This window comes from Acanthopagrus latus, chromosome 6 (genome assembly GCF_904848185.1).
Source record: "Acanthopagrus latus isolate v.2019 chromosome 6, fAcaLat1.1, whole genome shotgun sequence".
In the NCBI taxonomy this organism is placed as follows: domain Eukaryota; kingdom Metazoa; phylum Chordata; class Actinopteri; order Spariformes; family Sparidae; genus Acanthopagrus; species Acanthopagrus latus.
The window spans coordinates 18,240,335-18,258,848 of NC_051044.1; the positions used below are offsets into that span (position 1 = coordinate 18,240,335).

Genomic DNA, 18,514 nt, shown 5'->3' on the forward strand with positions numbered 1-18,514 from the left:
TCTGTCCGTCACATACACACAAAAACACACGCACACACAAACAAGCACACACAGGCTTAATTACATAGAGTTCAGAATTATACATCCGACGGTCTCCAGTTCACAGGAAAGTCAAATTCCTCTTCTTCAGAGTCATTTGTGATCTTGGAGCGGTTTTCAAAACAAATGGTTAATATTTCACCACCACCAGGAAGTGACTCTGAAAAACTACTGCTGTTCTCTCTCAGAAAAACAACCTGCCAGAGAACAAGAAGACGTTCAGGGAAACGTAAAACGATTGTAACACCACATGCTCAAAAACAAGTAAAGAAATAAACTGCTAAAGAGTTATGTTTGAAGAAAAGCACAGTATAACTTAAACCCATGGCTGCCCTTCTACAAGCTGGGCTGATAATTTGAAAGCTACAAAATGATGGTGTTTGTAGTTAGATTAACTCACAAGTAAGCCATAATCTCGATTTTGGAAAAACTGAGGCCATAAATCCAAACAGCCTTCAACTTCAAACAAAGACATGTACAAAACCTTAATATATTTGTCCATGCTTAATTCAAAACGGTTACAGTATTTTCCAAATGGTTCAACACATTTCTTGAAACTGCAGCTCGGTTTCTCAGAACTCTGAAAATCATTTTGTCGAAACGCTGCACTCAAAAAAGCAAGTTCTCTCTTTCAGAAACTGATTCTTTCCACCAAAACACCAGACATGTAAAAGACTGGTGTGACAAATTAAGAACATAGCAATCAAAATATTTCTGGCTTCATGAGGCCATGTGACATATTCAACTGTATTAAAACTGAGAACAAAACATTCAGGGTTATTTCTATATATACATGTTTCTGTCCCAAATCATAAATCATATCAATACTGCACTGGCTCGTTGTATCAGGGAAGCATCCACCTGAGCTATGGTTTATTCTTCAACTTTATTATTTCAAACCAAAGTTAGACTGATTTCCTCTGAAATACTGGATTACCTTCCTCCTCCTCCTCCTCCTCCCCTTTGTCTCTGTTTATCATGTCACTCCATTTGTTCACCTGAGGCAGAACAGGAGTCGGCAGTTACAAAACAGTATGCCCAACAGATTCTCCAGATGTTGCTTAAAAAAAAAACTAGAGATAAATATTGGTGGGGGAAAAAAAATGTGTTTAATTTTTCATTTATGTTTTTCCTAATTCCTTAAAAACTATATGCAAGAACACACTGACCCTAAAAATGCTGACATTTGCCTTTTAACCTTTGAGTTTTGCAGACAGCAGCTTTACTTCACTGTTGAGGCTCCCGCGGACCTGCACATGTAAAGATAAGAACTTCAAATTTTTTCATTCAAATAGATGTGTTAGTTTTAAGGACAGAACTGTGAGTGTCAAAAAAACAAACAAAGATCTGGTCAGGATCAACCGGTGAATATTTTACAGTCAAACATAAGAAATGTGTGATTTTGTGAAGCAGACTTGAGAGACATCATCAGTTCAGAATCGTGTTTATAACGCAGGAGTGCTGACAAAATATGGAAAGCTTCAAGCTTTTTTTTTTTTTTTTTAACAATCTTTACATGTTGCTGAGCTGTTAATAAACAGGGCCTCGGATCTACAGGACCCCAAATATAACAAGTAGGATGAATCCACAACATGTCAGTGAACACTGGTCCTCATTCTGGTAGATGTCACTGCTCAAGGCTGCCCTCTTCTGGCAGACACTTGTCACTCATCACTTGAAAATATGAAGTCCATCACTAACACTCACTCTCAGCTGATGAGACGGGTCATACAGAAAATGGGTTTATTTGTAATACAGCAGGATTTTTGTTTTGTCGTCTTACATCACATACAGATGTCTCCTTGCATTCAGCACTGAAACATGATTCTTCACCGTTTTTAAAATCTACATGTGTAACTATAACGGTACAGAATGAATCATCAGAAGTTACTTTTATTATCTTTTTGTTCGCACATAATTATCATTGTTTCACAGACACAGTCTACATCGAAGTTTCTTTACACCCCAAAGAAAATACAAAATAAAAAATAAAGTAAAATCTACCACCATATATGCATCAAAATAGCAAAAACAAACAAAAAAACCTTTACCTAATCATCCTGAACTGTGGTGCAAAACCCGCCTATTGAGGGCATAGAGAAATAAATCTGTAAATCATTCTTTATAGATAAATATATGTGAGCTAAAATCAGAAACAAATGGAGGCTTAGAGGAAAATCAATTTGAAGTCAGCACTGAATATAAGGCCACGAAACCCAAAAATGATTCATCTTAATGATCTAACACACGATAGAGTCGGAGTATGAACAATGTGCTTCGTCACCTGACGGGGTGGATTTACAGTATGTTGCACTGTCACTGGTTTTTATGGCACGATGAACTCCTCTCATTGACAGAAGTCTGTGGATTCTGCTGGTATCGGTGGCGACGCTGTGACTCATCTGCTGTTCACAAGTGAATGAATTTGATCTGCTCACCCCTTTGCTTTACTGTCCCATAATTACGCCGACACATCACTGAAATAAAGGAATATATGCGCGTGTGTCAAATAAATATCATTACAGCCATATATAGATTCATCGACAATATTCACATTCGGTAACACAGCAACAGAATCATCATCCCACCACCCCAATATGCACGCGAGAGCAACCTGGACAACACATGGAGGCAGACATGAAGCAGCAGCAGCCGCAGCAGCAGCAGCAGCTCTGCAGGTCATTAACCTATTTTCACCACTTGACACATCAAAAAGGACCATAAAGCTGTACTATGCCGTATTTAGTGCGTGTTGACAACTACTTGCAGAAAATCGGTGGTTTCCGGTTAGTTTTTCTGCGTCCTACTGTAAACAGCTGCAGAACACGATGAGAGCAGGTAGAGAATGAAACTAACAACCCCACAAACAGCGTCAACATCCATGCAGCTCAGAGGATGGAGAGAGGATGCAACAATGTCAGCATGCAGTTCAGGCAGTCGAGGACGTGTCTAGCGTTTTTTTAAAATATTCAAAAAGGAGGAGTGGGGGGGGCCGGCTTTCACGCAGGGAGTAGAAACACGCCACAGATATCAAAAGATTTCCAAAAACGAGGCAGTAAAGAGGACGCGTGACAGAGCAAGCTCCAGTCCTGCTGTCTTTTTGTTGCTGTTAGGTCGTTCACGATTAATACTGACTAGGGCCGCCTGCACTGACACATACAGCACAGCACAGGTACAGGTACACACTCGGTCTGAGTATCAGAGTGCCTCAGCATTGCTCACAAAAACAAGGGAGAACAAACCATTAACTATTAAGCTGTGATTGTTCTAAAAAAAATGGCTCTATTACCCCCATAGGATAGGAAAAGAAAAACAAACAAACAAACAGGGAGCGCAACCTACACAGAACAGTTCTTCGCATGGACGACAGAAAAAGTCACATTTGACTCGTTGCTGACTGGGTGGAGTCACACATGACTTGGTACAGCACCTAGAGACTAACAGACAGTACAATGCACCTAAGGACAAGAGGTGGACACAGGAAAAAGCAAGTGTCTGCTGTGATTGCTTACGGTTAGTGTGCATTCTTGTGTGTGTGTGTGTGTGTGTGTGTGTGAGTGTGAGAGAGAGGTTAAATATGAAGTATGTGAGAATCTGTTTTTTTTTTCAATAAGCGTTGAGAACCTCAACAGAAAAGCCTAAAAATCAACCCCCCCACCCCCACCCCCACCAGCCCATGATCTTGCTTTTGTCTTATCAATCAAAACCCTTGACCCTGACACGCAACCACATTCCCCGAAAAAAACAAAAAACAAAGAATAACTTGGACTGTTGTAGTCGCTGGCTGCTTTTTTCCGGTTATCTTCTTATTTCTTGTTCTTGAGTTGATTGGCCAGCCAATCAAGACCCTCATAGAGGCCGTCGCCGCTGGTGGCGCAGGTGGCCTGGATATACCAGTTGCGGTGACGCAGGGAGTGTAAGCCCAGCTTGTCTGTGATCTCGGCAGCGTTCATGGCGTTCGGTAAGTCCTGTCGAACGGAGAGACAGAGAGTTCAGTGAGGAGGGAGCAGGCCAAGGAACACGGTGCAAACTCACATGGGTGAATATTGGCATATGAGCACTTTAGTTATGAGTGACCACACCTTTAATGGTGCGGCTTTGTAAAGGCCAGACAGTGGATGTTTTTGTCGTTTTTGATTTTTCAATTGCAACCTTAGTAATGTGCAGTTTTACAGAGGAAACTTAAATGGTCAACATTTAAAGGAGTAGCTACACCCAGCAGCTGGTTAGCTTAGCTTAGATTAGCTTGGCGTAAAGGCAGTTATCAGCTACCTACTAGCACTTCTAAAGTTCACTGATTTACATGTAGTATTGAATTTGTTTAATGTGCAGAAAACTTCTTAGAGGGTTGTGAGGCGGACCATTTGTGGCCTTGGCACAGTTTTCAGTATAGCGGCTAATCTAACCAGCTCCTGGCAGGAGCTTCATATTTGAGGGACAGATATTAAAGTGGTATAAATCTTCTCATCTAACTCTTTGCAAGCAACAGGAAGAACGTGTACAATGAGATGATAACAATACATTGCAAGTTAAAAGGGCTTGTTTAAAGTCCTGCAAAGCTACTTTTTATCCACATGGAGAATGGGTTAGTTAACTAACTGTTGTAATAAATCATATAGGAAAAACTCCACGGTGAAAGCTACATTTCTACATGCGGTTTAGGAGTCTAGATTTAATTTAACTGGTATTAGCATTTAGTTGTCATTATTCTGTTATCATGTAAAGATTGTCAGCTCTACAGAAGATTCAAAGGCAACACTTGATAACTGATTACAGGCCAAGACAGCGCTGGCTGGGAATGTTTTCACTCTCTGAGTCTGTCTGTCATCCTCACAACATGTCACTCCGGAGACACCTTTTGTCGCAGGAATTACCGAAGAAGCGATTTTGAGTGTTTTGCCAGGTGTTATTTGTCTGTCTTTCTTTTCCTGTGCACAGATTTTTGTCAGCTTGATTGCATCACAAGATACAGTCACGAATATTTACAGGTGTCCAACTGAGATTAAAAAGAAAGTAAGTGAGGGCCCGGAACTACGGAGAGACGAGGTAGGAATCGGGTTACTGTCGCCACACTTTTGCGCCCCTAGCGCACATTTGTTTTAATTTGAAAATCCCTGTAAACAAGTTCCGATCATTTCTGTCCACTCTACTGCAGCTGGGTTTGTTTTCTGTCCGTCTTTGGACATCGTCTGAGATTTTTGTCAGTGCAATAGCATCACAACCATGCAAAATACATTCAGGAAACTTTGCAGGTGTGTGAGTTTGAAGACAGACAGTCTGAGCAAGATGGCTGGAGCAGGACCATGTGTTCGCAGGTAATTGCTTCAGGATGCCTGAAAAATTCTCAGTCTAAGTCTTCTCTATTGTGAGGATTTCTATATCTTATATAAATTTGATATATAAATATGTCCCCTTTGGATTCACGGAAACTGTAATGAATATTTTTCACTGCTTTCTAGAAAATTATGTAAAAAAAAATTACAAAATAATTGGCAGATTAATAAATTATTTTAAAAAATGATAATAGTTGCAGCTCTAGAGAGAATGACTCTACTGTCAGACTCTGAGACTTACGCAATTTAAAAGGTGTTAATGAGGAAGGAGGAATATTCGAGGTTTGGTTTTGATTTCTTTCATAACACTGGTGTGATCTGACCCAGATTATTGCATGTGTTTATCTTTTTTGGTGTCGTTGTCATGGTTTCTGTATTCTTGTTCCCTATTCAGCTGAGCCACTTTCTGATTTCTCTTCGTCCTTTTCCAGCTCTCTTTCTTCTCTTTCTCTTTTCACATCATAAACCCATGAGCCTTAAATTCTAAGGGATGTTGCTTTCTTCTTCATCCAAAACATCTCTTTCGATCTCTTTCTGTGCTGCGTCAAATTGTAAATGTATACGAAATTACAATGAAAACGCGTTAAATAATAAACGTATATGTGCAGAACTGTTATGGCTTCTTACCTGCTTGTTGGCAAACACAAGGAGTACAGCATCTCTCAGTTCGTCCTCGGCCAGCATCCTCATCAGCTCCTCTCGTGCTTCGTTCACACGCTCTCTGTCGTTGCTGTCCACCACAAAGATTAGACCTGAAGCGGCGAGAGGAACTGACTAAATACATCACATTTCAGAGGAAGAGCAGAGGCAAGTGTAACCCTTTGATTAGCTCTGCTCACCCTGTGTGTTTTGAAAGTAGTGTCTCCAGAGAGGGCGGATCTTGTCCTGCCCACCCACGTCCCACACAGTGAAGCTGATGTTCTTGTACTCCACCGTCTCAACGTTAAACCCTGAAAACAAGAGCAACATGTAAAGGAAACACAGTGGGCATGAACGTCCTTTACAACTAATGCTACTGCGACTGTGCACATACCAATGGTTGGGATTGTGGTGACTATTTCCCCCAGTTTGAGCTTGTAGAGGATTGTTGTTTTTCCTGCAGCGTCGAGCCCCACCATCAAGATCCTCATCTCTTTCTTCCCTATGAGGCTCTTCAGCAAATTCCCGAAAATGTTCCCCATGATTCAAATGGAGTGGTTAAACCTCGGTGCGTGACTACAGTCCTGATTTTCAGATGGCTTTCTGTGAAGATCTGGAATCGTCCAGCAGGGACAGATTATGAAGGAGGGCTGAAAGGAAACAGAACAAATAACCATTTACTAACACTTCTGCGTGCGTCGCTAAAACCCAAGGTAAACATCCGATGAGAGCTGCTGGCCTGAATTATTAACGTTGAAATAAACTAAACTCTATAAGAACTTGGTGAAATAATGAAGAGAATGCTCCAGCTCAGCTTTCTGAAAAAAAAACAAAAAAACAAAACACACACTCTAACAAGCCAGGATATCTCACTTCTAAATGCACACCCAGAGACAGGTGCGAGTTATGCTAATCGCCCACGGTCATCGTCACAGAGAGAGTGAAGGAGATGGATGTCAGTGCCATGACTCCAGGCTGCAGCACAATCTGTTCAGACCCTTCACGCTGCTTTTTTTTTTTTTTTCTCCTTCAAATGTTAGCCTGCAACAACGCCAAGCCCTCGGCGCACATGCAAAATGTCCTACATTACCAGGCATCCCTTAAACACATCAAACTGAAATCCATACCACAAAGCCAGATGGCCTGAAACAGGGACGGAAGAGCATGTTACCTGTGCAGTCTATAAGGAAACTATCTTAATATATTGTGAGGTGCCAGAAATGTGGGATAGAGGGGAAATACAATACTCTCTTGAAGTGAAACTGCACATGTAACAAAGCTATCTAATCTCAAAGATCCCACTTAGTAGCTTTCTAACACTAGATACTATGACATCACTCACTTCATTATCCATTTGATTTCCCTTAATTTATTCATTTAATTGTCATCATTTGAAGTGCTGAACAGGTTGCTCAGAGGTCTGGGACCAGGCGAGCATCCTGTAGTCCATATAACAAATGTGTGTAGAGATGCACCTGTAAGTAATGCAGTGTCTTAAAATGATGTCTTCCAAATGTACAAACATATTTCAGACATTGTGCTATATTGGGTTTATGTCACAGTCACTGCACATACTACTGAATTGTAAAGTATGTATAGAAACTGTATTTTAATGTGTAAAAAAAAAAGAGACAAGGTGGTTCAGTTTATACTATACATGTAAACCCTTAGAACAAAAGTGCATTTGACCTTATCGTCCTACAACAACAGTGAGGGATTCGGATCAGCAGCAGACTCATTAAAGTGGAGATAGAAGATACAACACAGACACCTGAGGTGTTCAGTAGGTGGACTCGGAGCTGACAGCAGCCCCTGTCCATGGTCCTGAAGGGGGAACACCGTACTCTGACACCAGCGCACATCCTCCCACACATGGGTTCACGCGTTTAAATGTGACCTCTTAAGATGGTGATTAATGTGGGAGCAGGGCCACGATATTCCGGCCTGATCATGTAAATCCAGCTCCGGGTGACTCCGGCTACGTTAGCCAGGATGCTACGGTCGGTAGGTAACGTTACGGCTATCCTGCCGTTATTAGCCGTGAACGTCGGCCCCGCATTTATCTCCGCTGTGGCTCAAGATTCACGCTTATTTTCCTCTTCCAGCCTTGAAAATGTCCCCAATATCTGGTGTATTATAAACCCATTCCACAGTCGAGTTAGGCTTTTAATCGCTGGAGCGATGAGGCGAAACGACAGCTAGCGTATCTGCCGTGCCGATCCACCCCATTCATCCATCCGCTCCTCACCTCAGCGGGCGTCCTGTCGCCAGCGAGCCGGCCGCCGCTGCTTCAGCACGGGCATCACTGAGTTCACAGTACCGCCTTAGAACGGCCAGCAAACACTACATTATTTCACAAACTGCCTGGACCTACGTGTGTATTAAGGATGGTGGTGCCAGGATCCTCACTTACCTTTGCTGAGTAGACCTCTACTAAATGTCTCACGGTATTTTCCGGGGAACAACGCAGCAGTGCACGAGATCTCGCGAGAATATTAGGATAACCGGAGCAGAAATTTTGGTGAAAAGGACGTTTGAGCAGCCAGGTTTGAATGTAAATCTGTGAACGATTTGGTTAATTGTAAGACCTTGTGTGACTTATAAAAGCATAATATTTATACATTTTGTATGTCAAACAGTGTCCCAGTTAAATGGACACACACAGGTGCGTGACTTGGCTCTCCCTGTTGGCCCTGGTCTGCGTCTGACCAAACTCAAATACTACCCCGTATTCCACTTATTAATTATGGACACATCTGTATAGAAATATGACGTTTTGGGAATTAGGATCATCAAAGCATTTCACTTATTTTGGCAACTTTTCACCCTTCTTCCTTCATTTGATATAGAAATTGTATGGCAATATATGGAAAATTGCATTTTAACAAAAAAAAAAAAAATAATAAAAAAAAATAAAAAATATATATATATATATATATATATATATATATATATATATATATATATATATATATATATATATATATATATGAATCAAATAGTCAGTTAAAACAATATAAAGAGCTGAAGGGCATCAATTATGTTGAGTAGTTTTCTTTTGTGTGTTTTTAATGCCTCGTGGTTTGTAATGTAGCGATAAAGCTCACTCACACATAACACCAATAAGGGATGTGTCTGAATACATTTGCAATTTTTGTATCAAAATAAAAAAAATATCATAAGTTGAGAGTAATAATACATATTTTACAAAAAAGATAAGAGTTCTTATCCTCCCTTATGATGATAAGAGTTAGAGACAAAAAAGTACTGAAAAGTAGAAGAAAAACACGTGATCTGTAGTTTCTATTTCTTCATTATCAGGACTAAGATGGACACAGGCGTTAACTGACATCTCTCTCACTTCCCTTCCCCTGTGGAATTCCATTTCCACCAGCTAAAAAAACGAATAAAAATGTAATGAAAACGAATCTTGACCAAAGAAAATAATTGTATCTAATATTTTCATATACATACATACATACATACATACATACATACATACATACATACATACATACATACAAATATTATCAAGGCTATTTTTTTCTTTAACTGGCAGAAATGGGCTTCTATATATTCCATATAATTCACTGCAGATGTGTCATAGCAGAAAAACTGCAGGTGGAGCTAATGGTGTACCAGCTGCATTACATTTAGGTAGACTAGTTAGGTATGGTGCATGCTGGATTATTGCCATGGCTCAGTTGGGCACATCATGAATGTTATACAGTTACACTTCTGCTTTTCCCGATGCGACCAGTCAATACGTCTGCTCTGAAAAGCATCTAGTGGAGCATATTATGTTTTCAAATACCAGACACTAAATGTCGGAAAGTGTCACCAATGTCCCTCATGAAAACACTGTAAACAGGTTTAGGAGGTTTTTGATTAGTTGTATCTTAATTAGCATCAAGTTCAGCAATGATGTGCTAACTGGAAATGACAAGACCAAGAATTTTGAAGTTGCAATTAATTTAATGGCCACTGAGCGTGACATCCTGTTACATAAAGTTGCTGTTGTATGTGTGAAGTTTTCCGGAAACAGTGAATTGGTCGTCAGTATTGCATAAGACCTTGTGCAATATTTTCATCCAGCGAAGGGGAACAAAGAAAAACTTCTAAATTAAAGTGATGCATATGATCAGTATCAAACATTGTATTCAGTAATATGACTCATAAAGCCAGATCAAATCATACTGACATGTTTTCAAGAGTTAATACCTTAGAAAATCGGCCCACTGGTAGCATTTGTGAATGTAAAAGCATTGTGATGCTGCAGATGAAGGTGGCATGGGGCCCAATCATTAAAATGTAATACTGTGGTTTATCAAAACGTACCCTTGTATCTACTTCTGTGATCTGAGGGAGGAAGCAGGTTTTATCTTTGGTTTGCAAGATGAGTCACTCAAATCTATTTCAGTGCTGCTCTGTGACAGTGTTTTAATGTACCATTCTTGATTGTACATCTTTTTAACACAAGCAGGGAATCTATATTTCCTGTGCTGTCAGCCATTTAAGTTTTATACTGACCAAACATTTACATTGATTTGACCATTCGTATATTTATCATTGAGCAACCTCAGTTTGTTGTGGTTAGCACCACCTGACAAAGCTTTACGCTATGATCTGACTCCTCTGCATGAAAAACTGTTCTTTGTCTAATACGTGTGCATTTGGCACTAATAGTGCAATCTGTGCTAGTGATACTTTCATAATATTCTGCTGGCAAACAAACAACTTGAGACAGTTGGTGATTTGGTTCCAGTTTTGCAGGTCATCTTTTGCAAATAAAGTAAGAGGAAGTGGTGGGAGTCATTTGTGGGTGACAACAACAAAGTTGACATGGAGAAAAGAACTGCGTGCCCGGGCTAAACTACCTTTGTCCATCACTTCTTTACAACTCTGAGATTAAGATTGAGGCATGGATGAATAATAATAAAAAGGGCACCAGCATGAAACAGTTCCAAACTCTGTTTAAGATTAATGATGTCTGGGAATATGACTCAGATTTAAAGCTACTTAAAACTACTGTGTAAACAAGAGACAGAACTGTAAACTATTTGAGCATTTAGAGGCACATAGAGGACAGATAATTTTCTAGCATGCATTTTCTCTGCTGGAAGAGTACCACAGTGGGTCTGAAAACCCACCCACACCCATTTTTTTCCACTTTATTGCCATCCATGGCCCTGCATCGTGCTCTCACCACTGAAAAGGCTTAATAGAGGGCACTGCATCATGTTTTATCAGGGGCATGCAAGAGGACACTTTTTCAGGTTTTTTGAATTACCTTACAGCGATCACTCTCCCCTACCCCCGCCTGAGTTCACTAGTGATCACAACTATGCTTCATACCTGACATTTTTGACCCTGTTTGAAAGTCGGTGAGGGTTTCCACATGACAAGATCGGTGACAGTGATCATACGTCACAGCGAGCATGAAAATAAATGACGAAAGTGAGTCATAGGTGGAGAAAATGTGTGGTATTGAGAAATCCCCTTTTTCACTTAACCACATAAATGTTAAATAATCATGTGGAATATGTTGGTGAACATACAATTAATCTACTTTGTATGTGACAGCACAGATCATCCAGATCCCCTTGATGATTTAAATGCCCCCAATATATGTTTCAATCATATTCTGACTCTGAGCAATGTGGAACTATATAAACACAAACCAGCTTCGATTGCTACTTTTTTATTTTGCTTTATTAAAGGTGTTTTAAGGTGAACTCTTTTGGGAAAAAACGATGCCATGTGTTACACCAGTCAGAGTATTCAACATTTGAATCCAAATCAAATGACAGCTGTGGTTGTTTGCTTGCTGCCTGATCAACGTCAATCAAATTGGATAAAATCACACCAGCAACATCCTTATGAAGCAGATCAGCTGAGTTTTAAACTCTTGATAAATAACAAATACTTGCTTTTTTTTTTTACCCACATTTGAGCGTATTGTTGCTTTCTAAGACATCATTGTTACAGAGAAATACTTTTTTTTTCTTTTACAAAAAAATGTAATTAAGTTAAAAGTTGCCTCAAAATGTTGTGAAGTAGAAGCATAAACTATCAGAAAATGGAAATACTCTTGTAAAGTACAAGTAGAGCAAAATAGACAATGATAAACATATAATAAATACAGTACTTGAGTAAATGCACTCAGTTGCATTCCATTACTGGCTATATTAGCAAAGTACTAAGGGACTATTTTTTTGCAGCATGAGCACTTTTTTTTGATACTTTAAATACATTTTGCTGATTTACTACATGAGTCTATTCAGGCAATAAAATGTTTCAAGTATATATGTTGAGATAGAATAGAATTAAATAGATGTTTATTGTCATTGTTTTAAAAACAAAGAAACATGGGGAGCAGCTCTTTGTTTGACAAATAAATGTAAAATATTAACAAGTATAAAAAATGATAATTGCACTTAAAGCTGTAGTCTGTAACTATTTTTTGTTATAGTTGCTAAAATTATTGTGTTATTATGATCTGACAGTAGAATAAGATGCAGGTCAGCTGTGTAAAAATCCACTGTCTGTGGCTCCACCCAGTGGCTGTAATTTGATTTGCAAGAATCCACTGCTCTGGGCTCAATAAATAAGAAGATTAATGATGAAAAACAATGTAAAAAGAAAGTATTGGACCAAGTAAGAAAAATAGGATAAATATCAGAGAGTCATTTCAGAGGTGGAGGGAGCTGTAGGATTTGTAAGAGCAAGAGCAACACAGAGTTAGCTGCATTTCTGTTGGACCCCTGCTTGATATATGTTTTATTACATTTTTTAACCACAAGGCTACGGTGACTCTGGTTACAGTAATACTCGTAATAGTGCATATCCCCGTATGATGTTGCAGTCGAGCTAAGTGGCTTGTTGCTAAAGCTAGCTTGTTAGCTTGTGTACTAACTACGGTGTTTAGCTATGTCTTTATGGCTACTGGTGAGCAAAAGCGTCTTTAAAGTGACCGGGCAATTATAATGTTAGTTTGTGTACAGGATGCTCTTAAGTGGTTGAATTGGTGTATAGAAATATTGTTACTCATGCTTCAGAAAGGCAGCATGGCAAAAATGTTGCACCGGGAAATGATTAGCTGGTAACTGCACCTGGTAATTAGCTGGTAACTTTGTTACTCAGGATATCTGCTGTGATCTGCATGAGGCACTCGTCATTGTAATTCAGTTGTATTGGTCAGAAATAGAACAACTGAGGCTTATGTTGTTGTTATTTTGAATGTGCCGTCCTGGTTATCTGGCGTCCTCTGTTACCATGGTTACAAGCCTGCTCATGCACGCAGGCTCCTCTGTGGGGCCTGGAGGAGGAGGAGGGAGGAACCTGGGAGCTGTGCTCATTCAAATATTCTGACTTACTCTGCGTTCTCACCAAAAGCGATAAAATCGCCTGTGGTTGCTCTGGTCGCTCACATCGTGTCGCTCTTGGCTACTTAAAAGGGGCACTATGTAGTTTCGGAGAAGAAATTCAAAATCAGAATTGTAAGTTTTACATTATTAATGAACAAATGATACCAACTCAAAAATATGTATTTTTCCACAGCTGAATAAACAAGCTGTTCTCAGAGGAAAATAAGGCTCAGAACACTGTCTGAAGCTAGAAAGTTGGCAGAGTCCGCTACATATAAACAAAGTAAATCAGTATGAATCTGTGCTGTCCTTTAAGGTCAGTTTGTTCATTCAGTCATATTTCGAAGATTTTCTTCAAAACTACATAGTGGACCTTTAAGTATATTCAATGTCAGATGTTTGAAGACTGTGACTCCAGCAGTAGTAGCACAAGTGACATTTTAACAATATTTGGGACCTTAGTACTTCCTCCACCACTGGTAGTCTTTGCCAGTGTCTTGCTGGGGGACCAGCAGCAACGTGGCGCCTGTACAGCGGGGTCTACCAGCAGACGTCCGCTCCTGACAGTCTCCTCCATGAACAAGTCCCTGGTCTCCTCCATGGATCGGCAGGAGCCGCGCGGAGGCTGCGCAGCACCGCCCCCCAGCGCCCCTGCAGGGAGCCGCTTCCGCCTGTCGGCCGCGGCAGCCTGATGGGATGCTGGCGGAATGTTTGAGGCGGGCTCTTCGGGGAGACCCAGGTGTCGGGACAACGTCCACGGGCCGCTAGTCCTTATCACCACAGCATTATAACACATCAGCATTAGTCGCTGCTGAGCCATTTTGGACACAGTGGTCGACGCGGCGCGGCTCGGCTCTCTCTCTGCTCTCTCTCTCTCTCTCTGTCTGCAGGAGAAGATACACGGAAGTTGTTTGATGGCGACTATTTTCCACAAGTTGACAATGAAGACCAGCGTTTTTCTGCTGCTGCTCGCAGCTTTCACCTGCGGACTCGCACGGGGAGAGGAGCAGGCGGCCGAGGAGGTGCAGGTGGAGACCTTGGTGAGTGAGACACCAGATTATGTACCAGCCATATACAGCTGTGACACAGCAGCTGTGGCCCAATAACAGCCTCCGGAGAATGAATGCCACACAGCCTAACAGTGAACTCTCCTGTCCCGAAGGTGAAGCCCGAAACTTGCTCTGTACTTTCCAGAATGGGAGACACGCTGAAGATCCACTACACGGTAAGAAGAACCGTCTGGCTGTCTGCTCTGTGCTGAAACAGTTCAGTCCGCTGTGTGTGCATTGTATTCAGATCTGTACAGAGACGGGTCCAGCAGATGACGAACGCAGTCGTTGTCTATGTGGCACCGTCTGCACGGACCATGTGGACACCGCTCACACACCGACTGAATATGAGCCACACACAGCCGCCAGAAAAGGCTTTGCGCTTGATCGTGAAGCAGATTGTTTTCTGGTGTCTGTCACTGAGGTTTATTTGGGTTTTGTTTGTTTGTTTTTTTTTTATCTCGTGTGTGAGAAGATCGCCTCTGCTTTTACTACGGACTGATGGGGCGGTGCAACACGTCAGCAATAACAGCTGTGGGTTTCAGCTCCGCTGTGTGGAGTAGTGCTGCAGCCTCGTGGTCTCCACTCATCACACTTGTGAAATATATACATATAATGGCTTTTTTCTTACATCAAATGTTTTTTGAAAAATTCAAATTCGTCTAAGGGGAAAAGAAAAACACCTTTCCCTGACTTTCTTCCTACCTCTCTCTCTCTCTCTCTCTCTCTCTCTCTCTCTCTCTCTCTCTCAGAGATATGTAATGTAATATATTGGCATTAGCGCTTTGAAACTATAATCTTCACTTGGATTTTTTGGAAAAATTGGTTTCATGAACAAGGAAAAAGTTACACTTTCAGTGACAGGTTTTACATAGTATTAGGTCAAGTACAGGAATACGAAATTGAGACAGCAACAACAAATAGAGAGAGGAAATACAGATATGGTTAATAAAGTCATTCAGTGTTCTCAAACACAAACACAGAGAACAAAAGGAAACAAAAAGTACAACAACAACACAGAAAAAGACATAGAGAACATTGATCTTGGATTACAAACATAGACTATGGCTCAAGGTTACACATGCACCACATATTATATATATAGATATACTTAGTATACTCAAACACGTGTGTTCATGCAAACACCCATACATACTGCATACGTACATTTGTACACTTACAATAGCAGACTGCAAATTTGTTTTAAAAAGAAAAAGGTTTCCATATCGGCGCACGTCGGACAGCATGTATGCTGATACAACAGAGTTAACCTCGGATTAATCTGAAAATCCAGGAGGTCGTATAATAACACTGTTATTAATGTGTTTCTAAAGCCTTTAAAGACTCTACGAACCACCTGGAAGAAAGAATTTATAACAATAAGAAGACATTTTTAACCTAATTTTTTAAGTGGATCTGCTCATACTAGTCCAAACAAAGTTAACATCTACTAACAGTATTATTAATATACTTAATATTGATTCGTCTTACAGTAGTTTATATCTCTAGACAAAACAATATGTTCATATTTTGACTGTGCGCTGCAAAAGCAGGAGAAAGATGTTTGACATTTCTGGCTGGAAATACAGTCGCAACTCGTGAAAGTTCACACCTGTTTCACCTGTAGCTGATAACATAGCTTCCCTTCACCTTGAATGACATAGATCTCTTGAAAAAATGAGACAGGTGAGGCAAACTATTACTGCTGAATGAAAGATTGAATTTGCAGAAATAAGGTAATCACATTTTTTGAGCACCATTCCAATGAAGCGAAAAGTACAACCTTGAAAGACTTTTCAGCATTAAAGACGTGGCAGAGCTGCACTGGATGATTGCTGCTACAGGTGTTCAGTTTGTCAGGATCAAGGCCATTTGCATTACATCTGTATATATACATTCAAATTCATAAACGTATGTCACTTTGCGCCCGGTTCTTACTTTAACTTTTGCTTTTGAGGAGCAGGATTGTTTTTGTTTCCATCTCAGACGTCCAGAGAGGTAGTCCAACAGGTTTTACAGATTTCTAGATAGATATTCACAGAAAAGATCATTTAAAAAAAGACCACACACAACAAAAAGACAACAGTAGCATGTTCAAAACTTTACTGCAGTGACATGAAAATGTCTTTTCATCTAACTATCTATTTTTGGTATTAATCGAAAATACCAATAACTAGTTTGTCCAAAATTTCTAAAGTAATATGTACATGTTATATCTTCAAGTTTATGTCTGTAATACTGTTCACAAAACCACTTCTATGAAACATGTATCAAACTACTCAGATATAAACAAATTAAGTTGTGAAATCTCTCAGTGTTTTTCTTTTATGTCACTCGCCTCTTGTCCACACTGTATGTTTGACTGTCCAGGGCAAACTGCTGGACGGCAAAGTTATCGACTCGTCTCTGTCCGTGGAGCCTCTTGTCGTGGAGCTGGGGAAGAGGACGGTCATTGCCGGTAAATAAACAATAAATCCTTTTGTGTTGCTCAGGCAGTGACGGTTCATTTACATTTGAGAGAAGACTGCAGGCTGTTGAGTGAATGTGCTTTCTTTGTGCTGATTGACTTTCTCTGTGTGATTTTCTTATCAGGTCTGGAACAAAGCTTGGTTGGCGTGTGTGAAGGGTAAGTGAAAAGTAAAGGTCCATCGGGAAGAAAAGGCTCAGCACTAGCTTTAATTTTCGGCGGCTGTGTGCAGACAAGCGAAATACCACGGCTAATAGATTGGTGATGGAATCTGAGAAATGCTTCCTCAGTAAATGTGCCTTTCAAATTTCTGTTTCTCTCATTCAGGCAGAAAATCAAAGCCACTATTCCATCTCACCTTGCATATGGAAAGAAAGGTTACCCACCTACAATTCCAGGTATTGAACAAAGTTTGCAATTCAAAGAGCAACATTACACAGCTTTACAACTATGATCACATGATTAGCACAGTCACACTGAACATTTGTTTAGGCATAAGACTGGTGTTAGTCTAAAGCTTATTGTCTATATTCAATGAAAAGACCAAAACCAAATAGGTTTCATTCCATCTCTCGATTCTTACGTTAGAGTCGTCCTGAAGACTGAAATGCTTCAAGGACCAGTATGAAGGATTAAGAGGCACCTAGCAGTTGAGGATGCAGATTGCAATCAACTGAACATCCTCCTTTCATCCCGACTCTCAAAGCATGTAGGAGAACCTACTGTACAGTGGGCACTAAAAATGCAAAAACATGAAAGACCCTCCCGTGAGTCAGTGTTGGGTTTGTCGATCTGTGTCCTTAAACATGAATATGATATTATATTCAATTTCTGCCATTAGATTAAATTTAATTCTACGCACTGGTCCTTTAACGACTGAAACTATTGCTACATTTAAAAAACAAAAAGGGGGTCTGGAATTTCCCAAAACAGCAAAAAACCTTGTTGATAACAAGGAAAATAAAGAATATCACTGCTCTTTCCTTCATATATGAACATTAGTGACCATTATGTAATATACATTTTATCTTATATTTCATATTTTCATTGATTTACATGTGTACATAATATAAATTGGTCAAACATTAAAGAAAAAACTCAGATCAACACCTGATGCGATTAAACATTGAACATGGACTTCAAGATGGCGCCCTCTGTGGCAGACGTCTTTGTTTACTCACAACAACATTAAGAAGGAAGAATTTCCTTGTTTCACTGAACAGGGAACTTGATCTTTACATTGCATATGATAATAAAGACTTTGACTTGGTCAACTATAGGTGATGCTGCTCTTGAGTTCGAGGTGGAGGTGGTGTCTCTGATGCAGCAGACGCCGTGGCAGAAAATGGTCAACGACGTGTTCCCCCTCGTGTGTTTGGCGCTGGTGCCCACTTTGCTCGGCTTGGTGGGACTTTACCTCTACAAGAAGGCCAGCGTCGAGAAGCCGAGCAAAAAGAAGGCAAAGGATAAGAAGAGCAAGAAGAAATAATGACAGCAGCGCAGAACTATTTAAATAAAGTTTTTTTTAATTCTATTTTGGCCTCTTCATGTTTATTAAGTATGAATACATGCTTGTCTTGTGTTTTAACAGCTGGCATTCAGTGTTCAGAATATATATTG

At 40.2% G+C, this 18,514-nt stretch overlaps 2 protein-coding genes across 3 annotated transcripts; one reads left to right on the forward strand and one right to left on the reverse strand.

Moving 5' to 3' along the window:
- Nucleotides 1-1,765: 1,765 nt before the first annotated feature.
- LOC119021858 (ADP-ribosylation factor 3) lies at nucleotides 1,766-8,561 on the reverse strand. 2 transcript variants are annotated; one of them, XM_037102400.1, is made up of 5 exons: nucleotides 8,425-8,561; nucleotides 6,406-6,661; nucleotides 6,212-6,322; nucleotides 6,000-6,124; nucleotides 1,766-4,007 (listed from the first exon to the last, which is right to left on the reverse strand). In XM_037102400.1, exons 2-5 carry the CDS (start codon nucleotides 6,551-6,553, stop codon nucleotides 3,846-3,848), a joined length of 546 nt encoding a protein of 181 aa, XP_036958295.1. In that variant the 5' UTR covers nucleotides 6,554-6,661; nucleotides 8,425-8,561; the 3' UTR covers nucleotides 1,766-3,845. The 2 variants fall into 2 exon arrangements, with proteins under 2 accessions (XP_036958295.1, XP_036958296.1); XM_037102401.1 differs by lacking the exon at nucleotides 8,425-8,561 and adding an exon at nucleotides 8,260-8,399.
- A 5,506-nt stretch (nucleotides 8,562-14,067) lies between these two features.
- Nucleotides 14,068-18,428, forward strand: fkbp11 (FKBP prolyl isomerase 11). Its single transcript, XM_037100690.1, has 6 exons — nucleotides 14,068-14,418; nucleotides 14,541-14,603; nucleotides 16,798-16,885; nucleotides 17,020-17,053; nucleotides 17,222-17,292; nucleotides 18,175-18,428. The coding sequence occupies exons 1-6, from the start codon at nucleotides 14,293-14,295 to the stop codon at nucleotides 18,381-18,383; spliced, it is 591 nt and encodes a 196-aa protein (XP_036956585.1). The 5' UTR covers nucleotides 14,068-14,292; the 3' UTR covers nucleotides 18,384-18,428.
- Nucleotides 18,429-18,514: the final 86 nt, after the last annotated feature.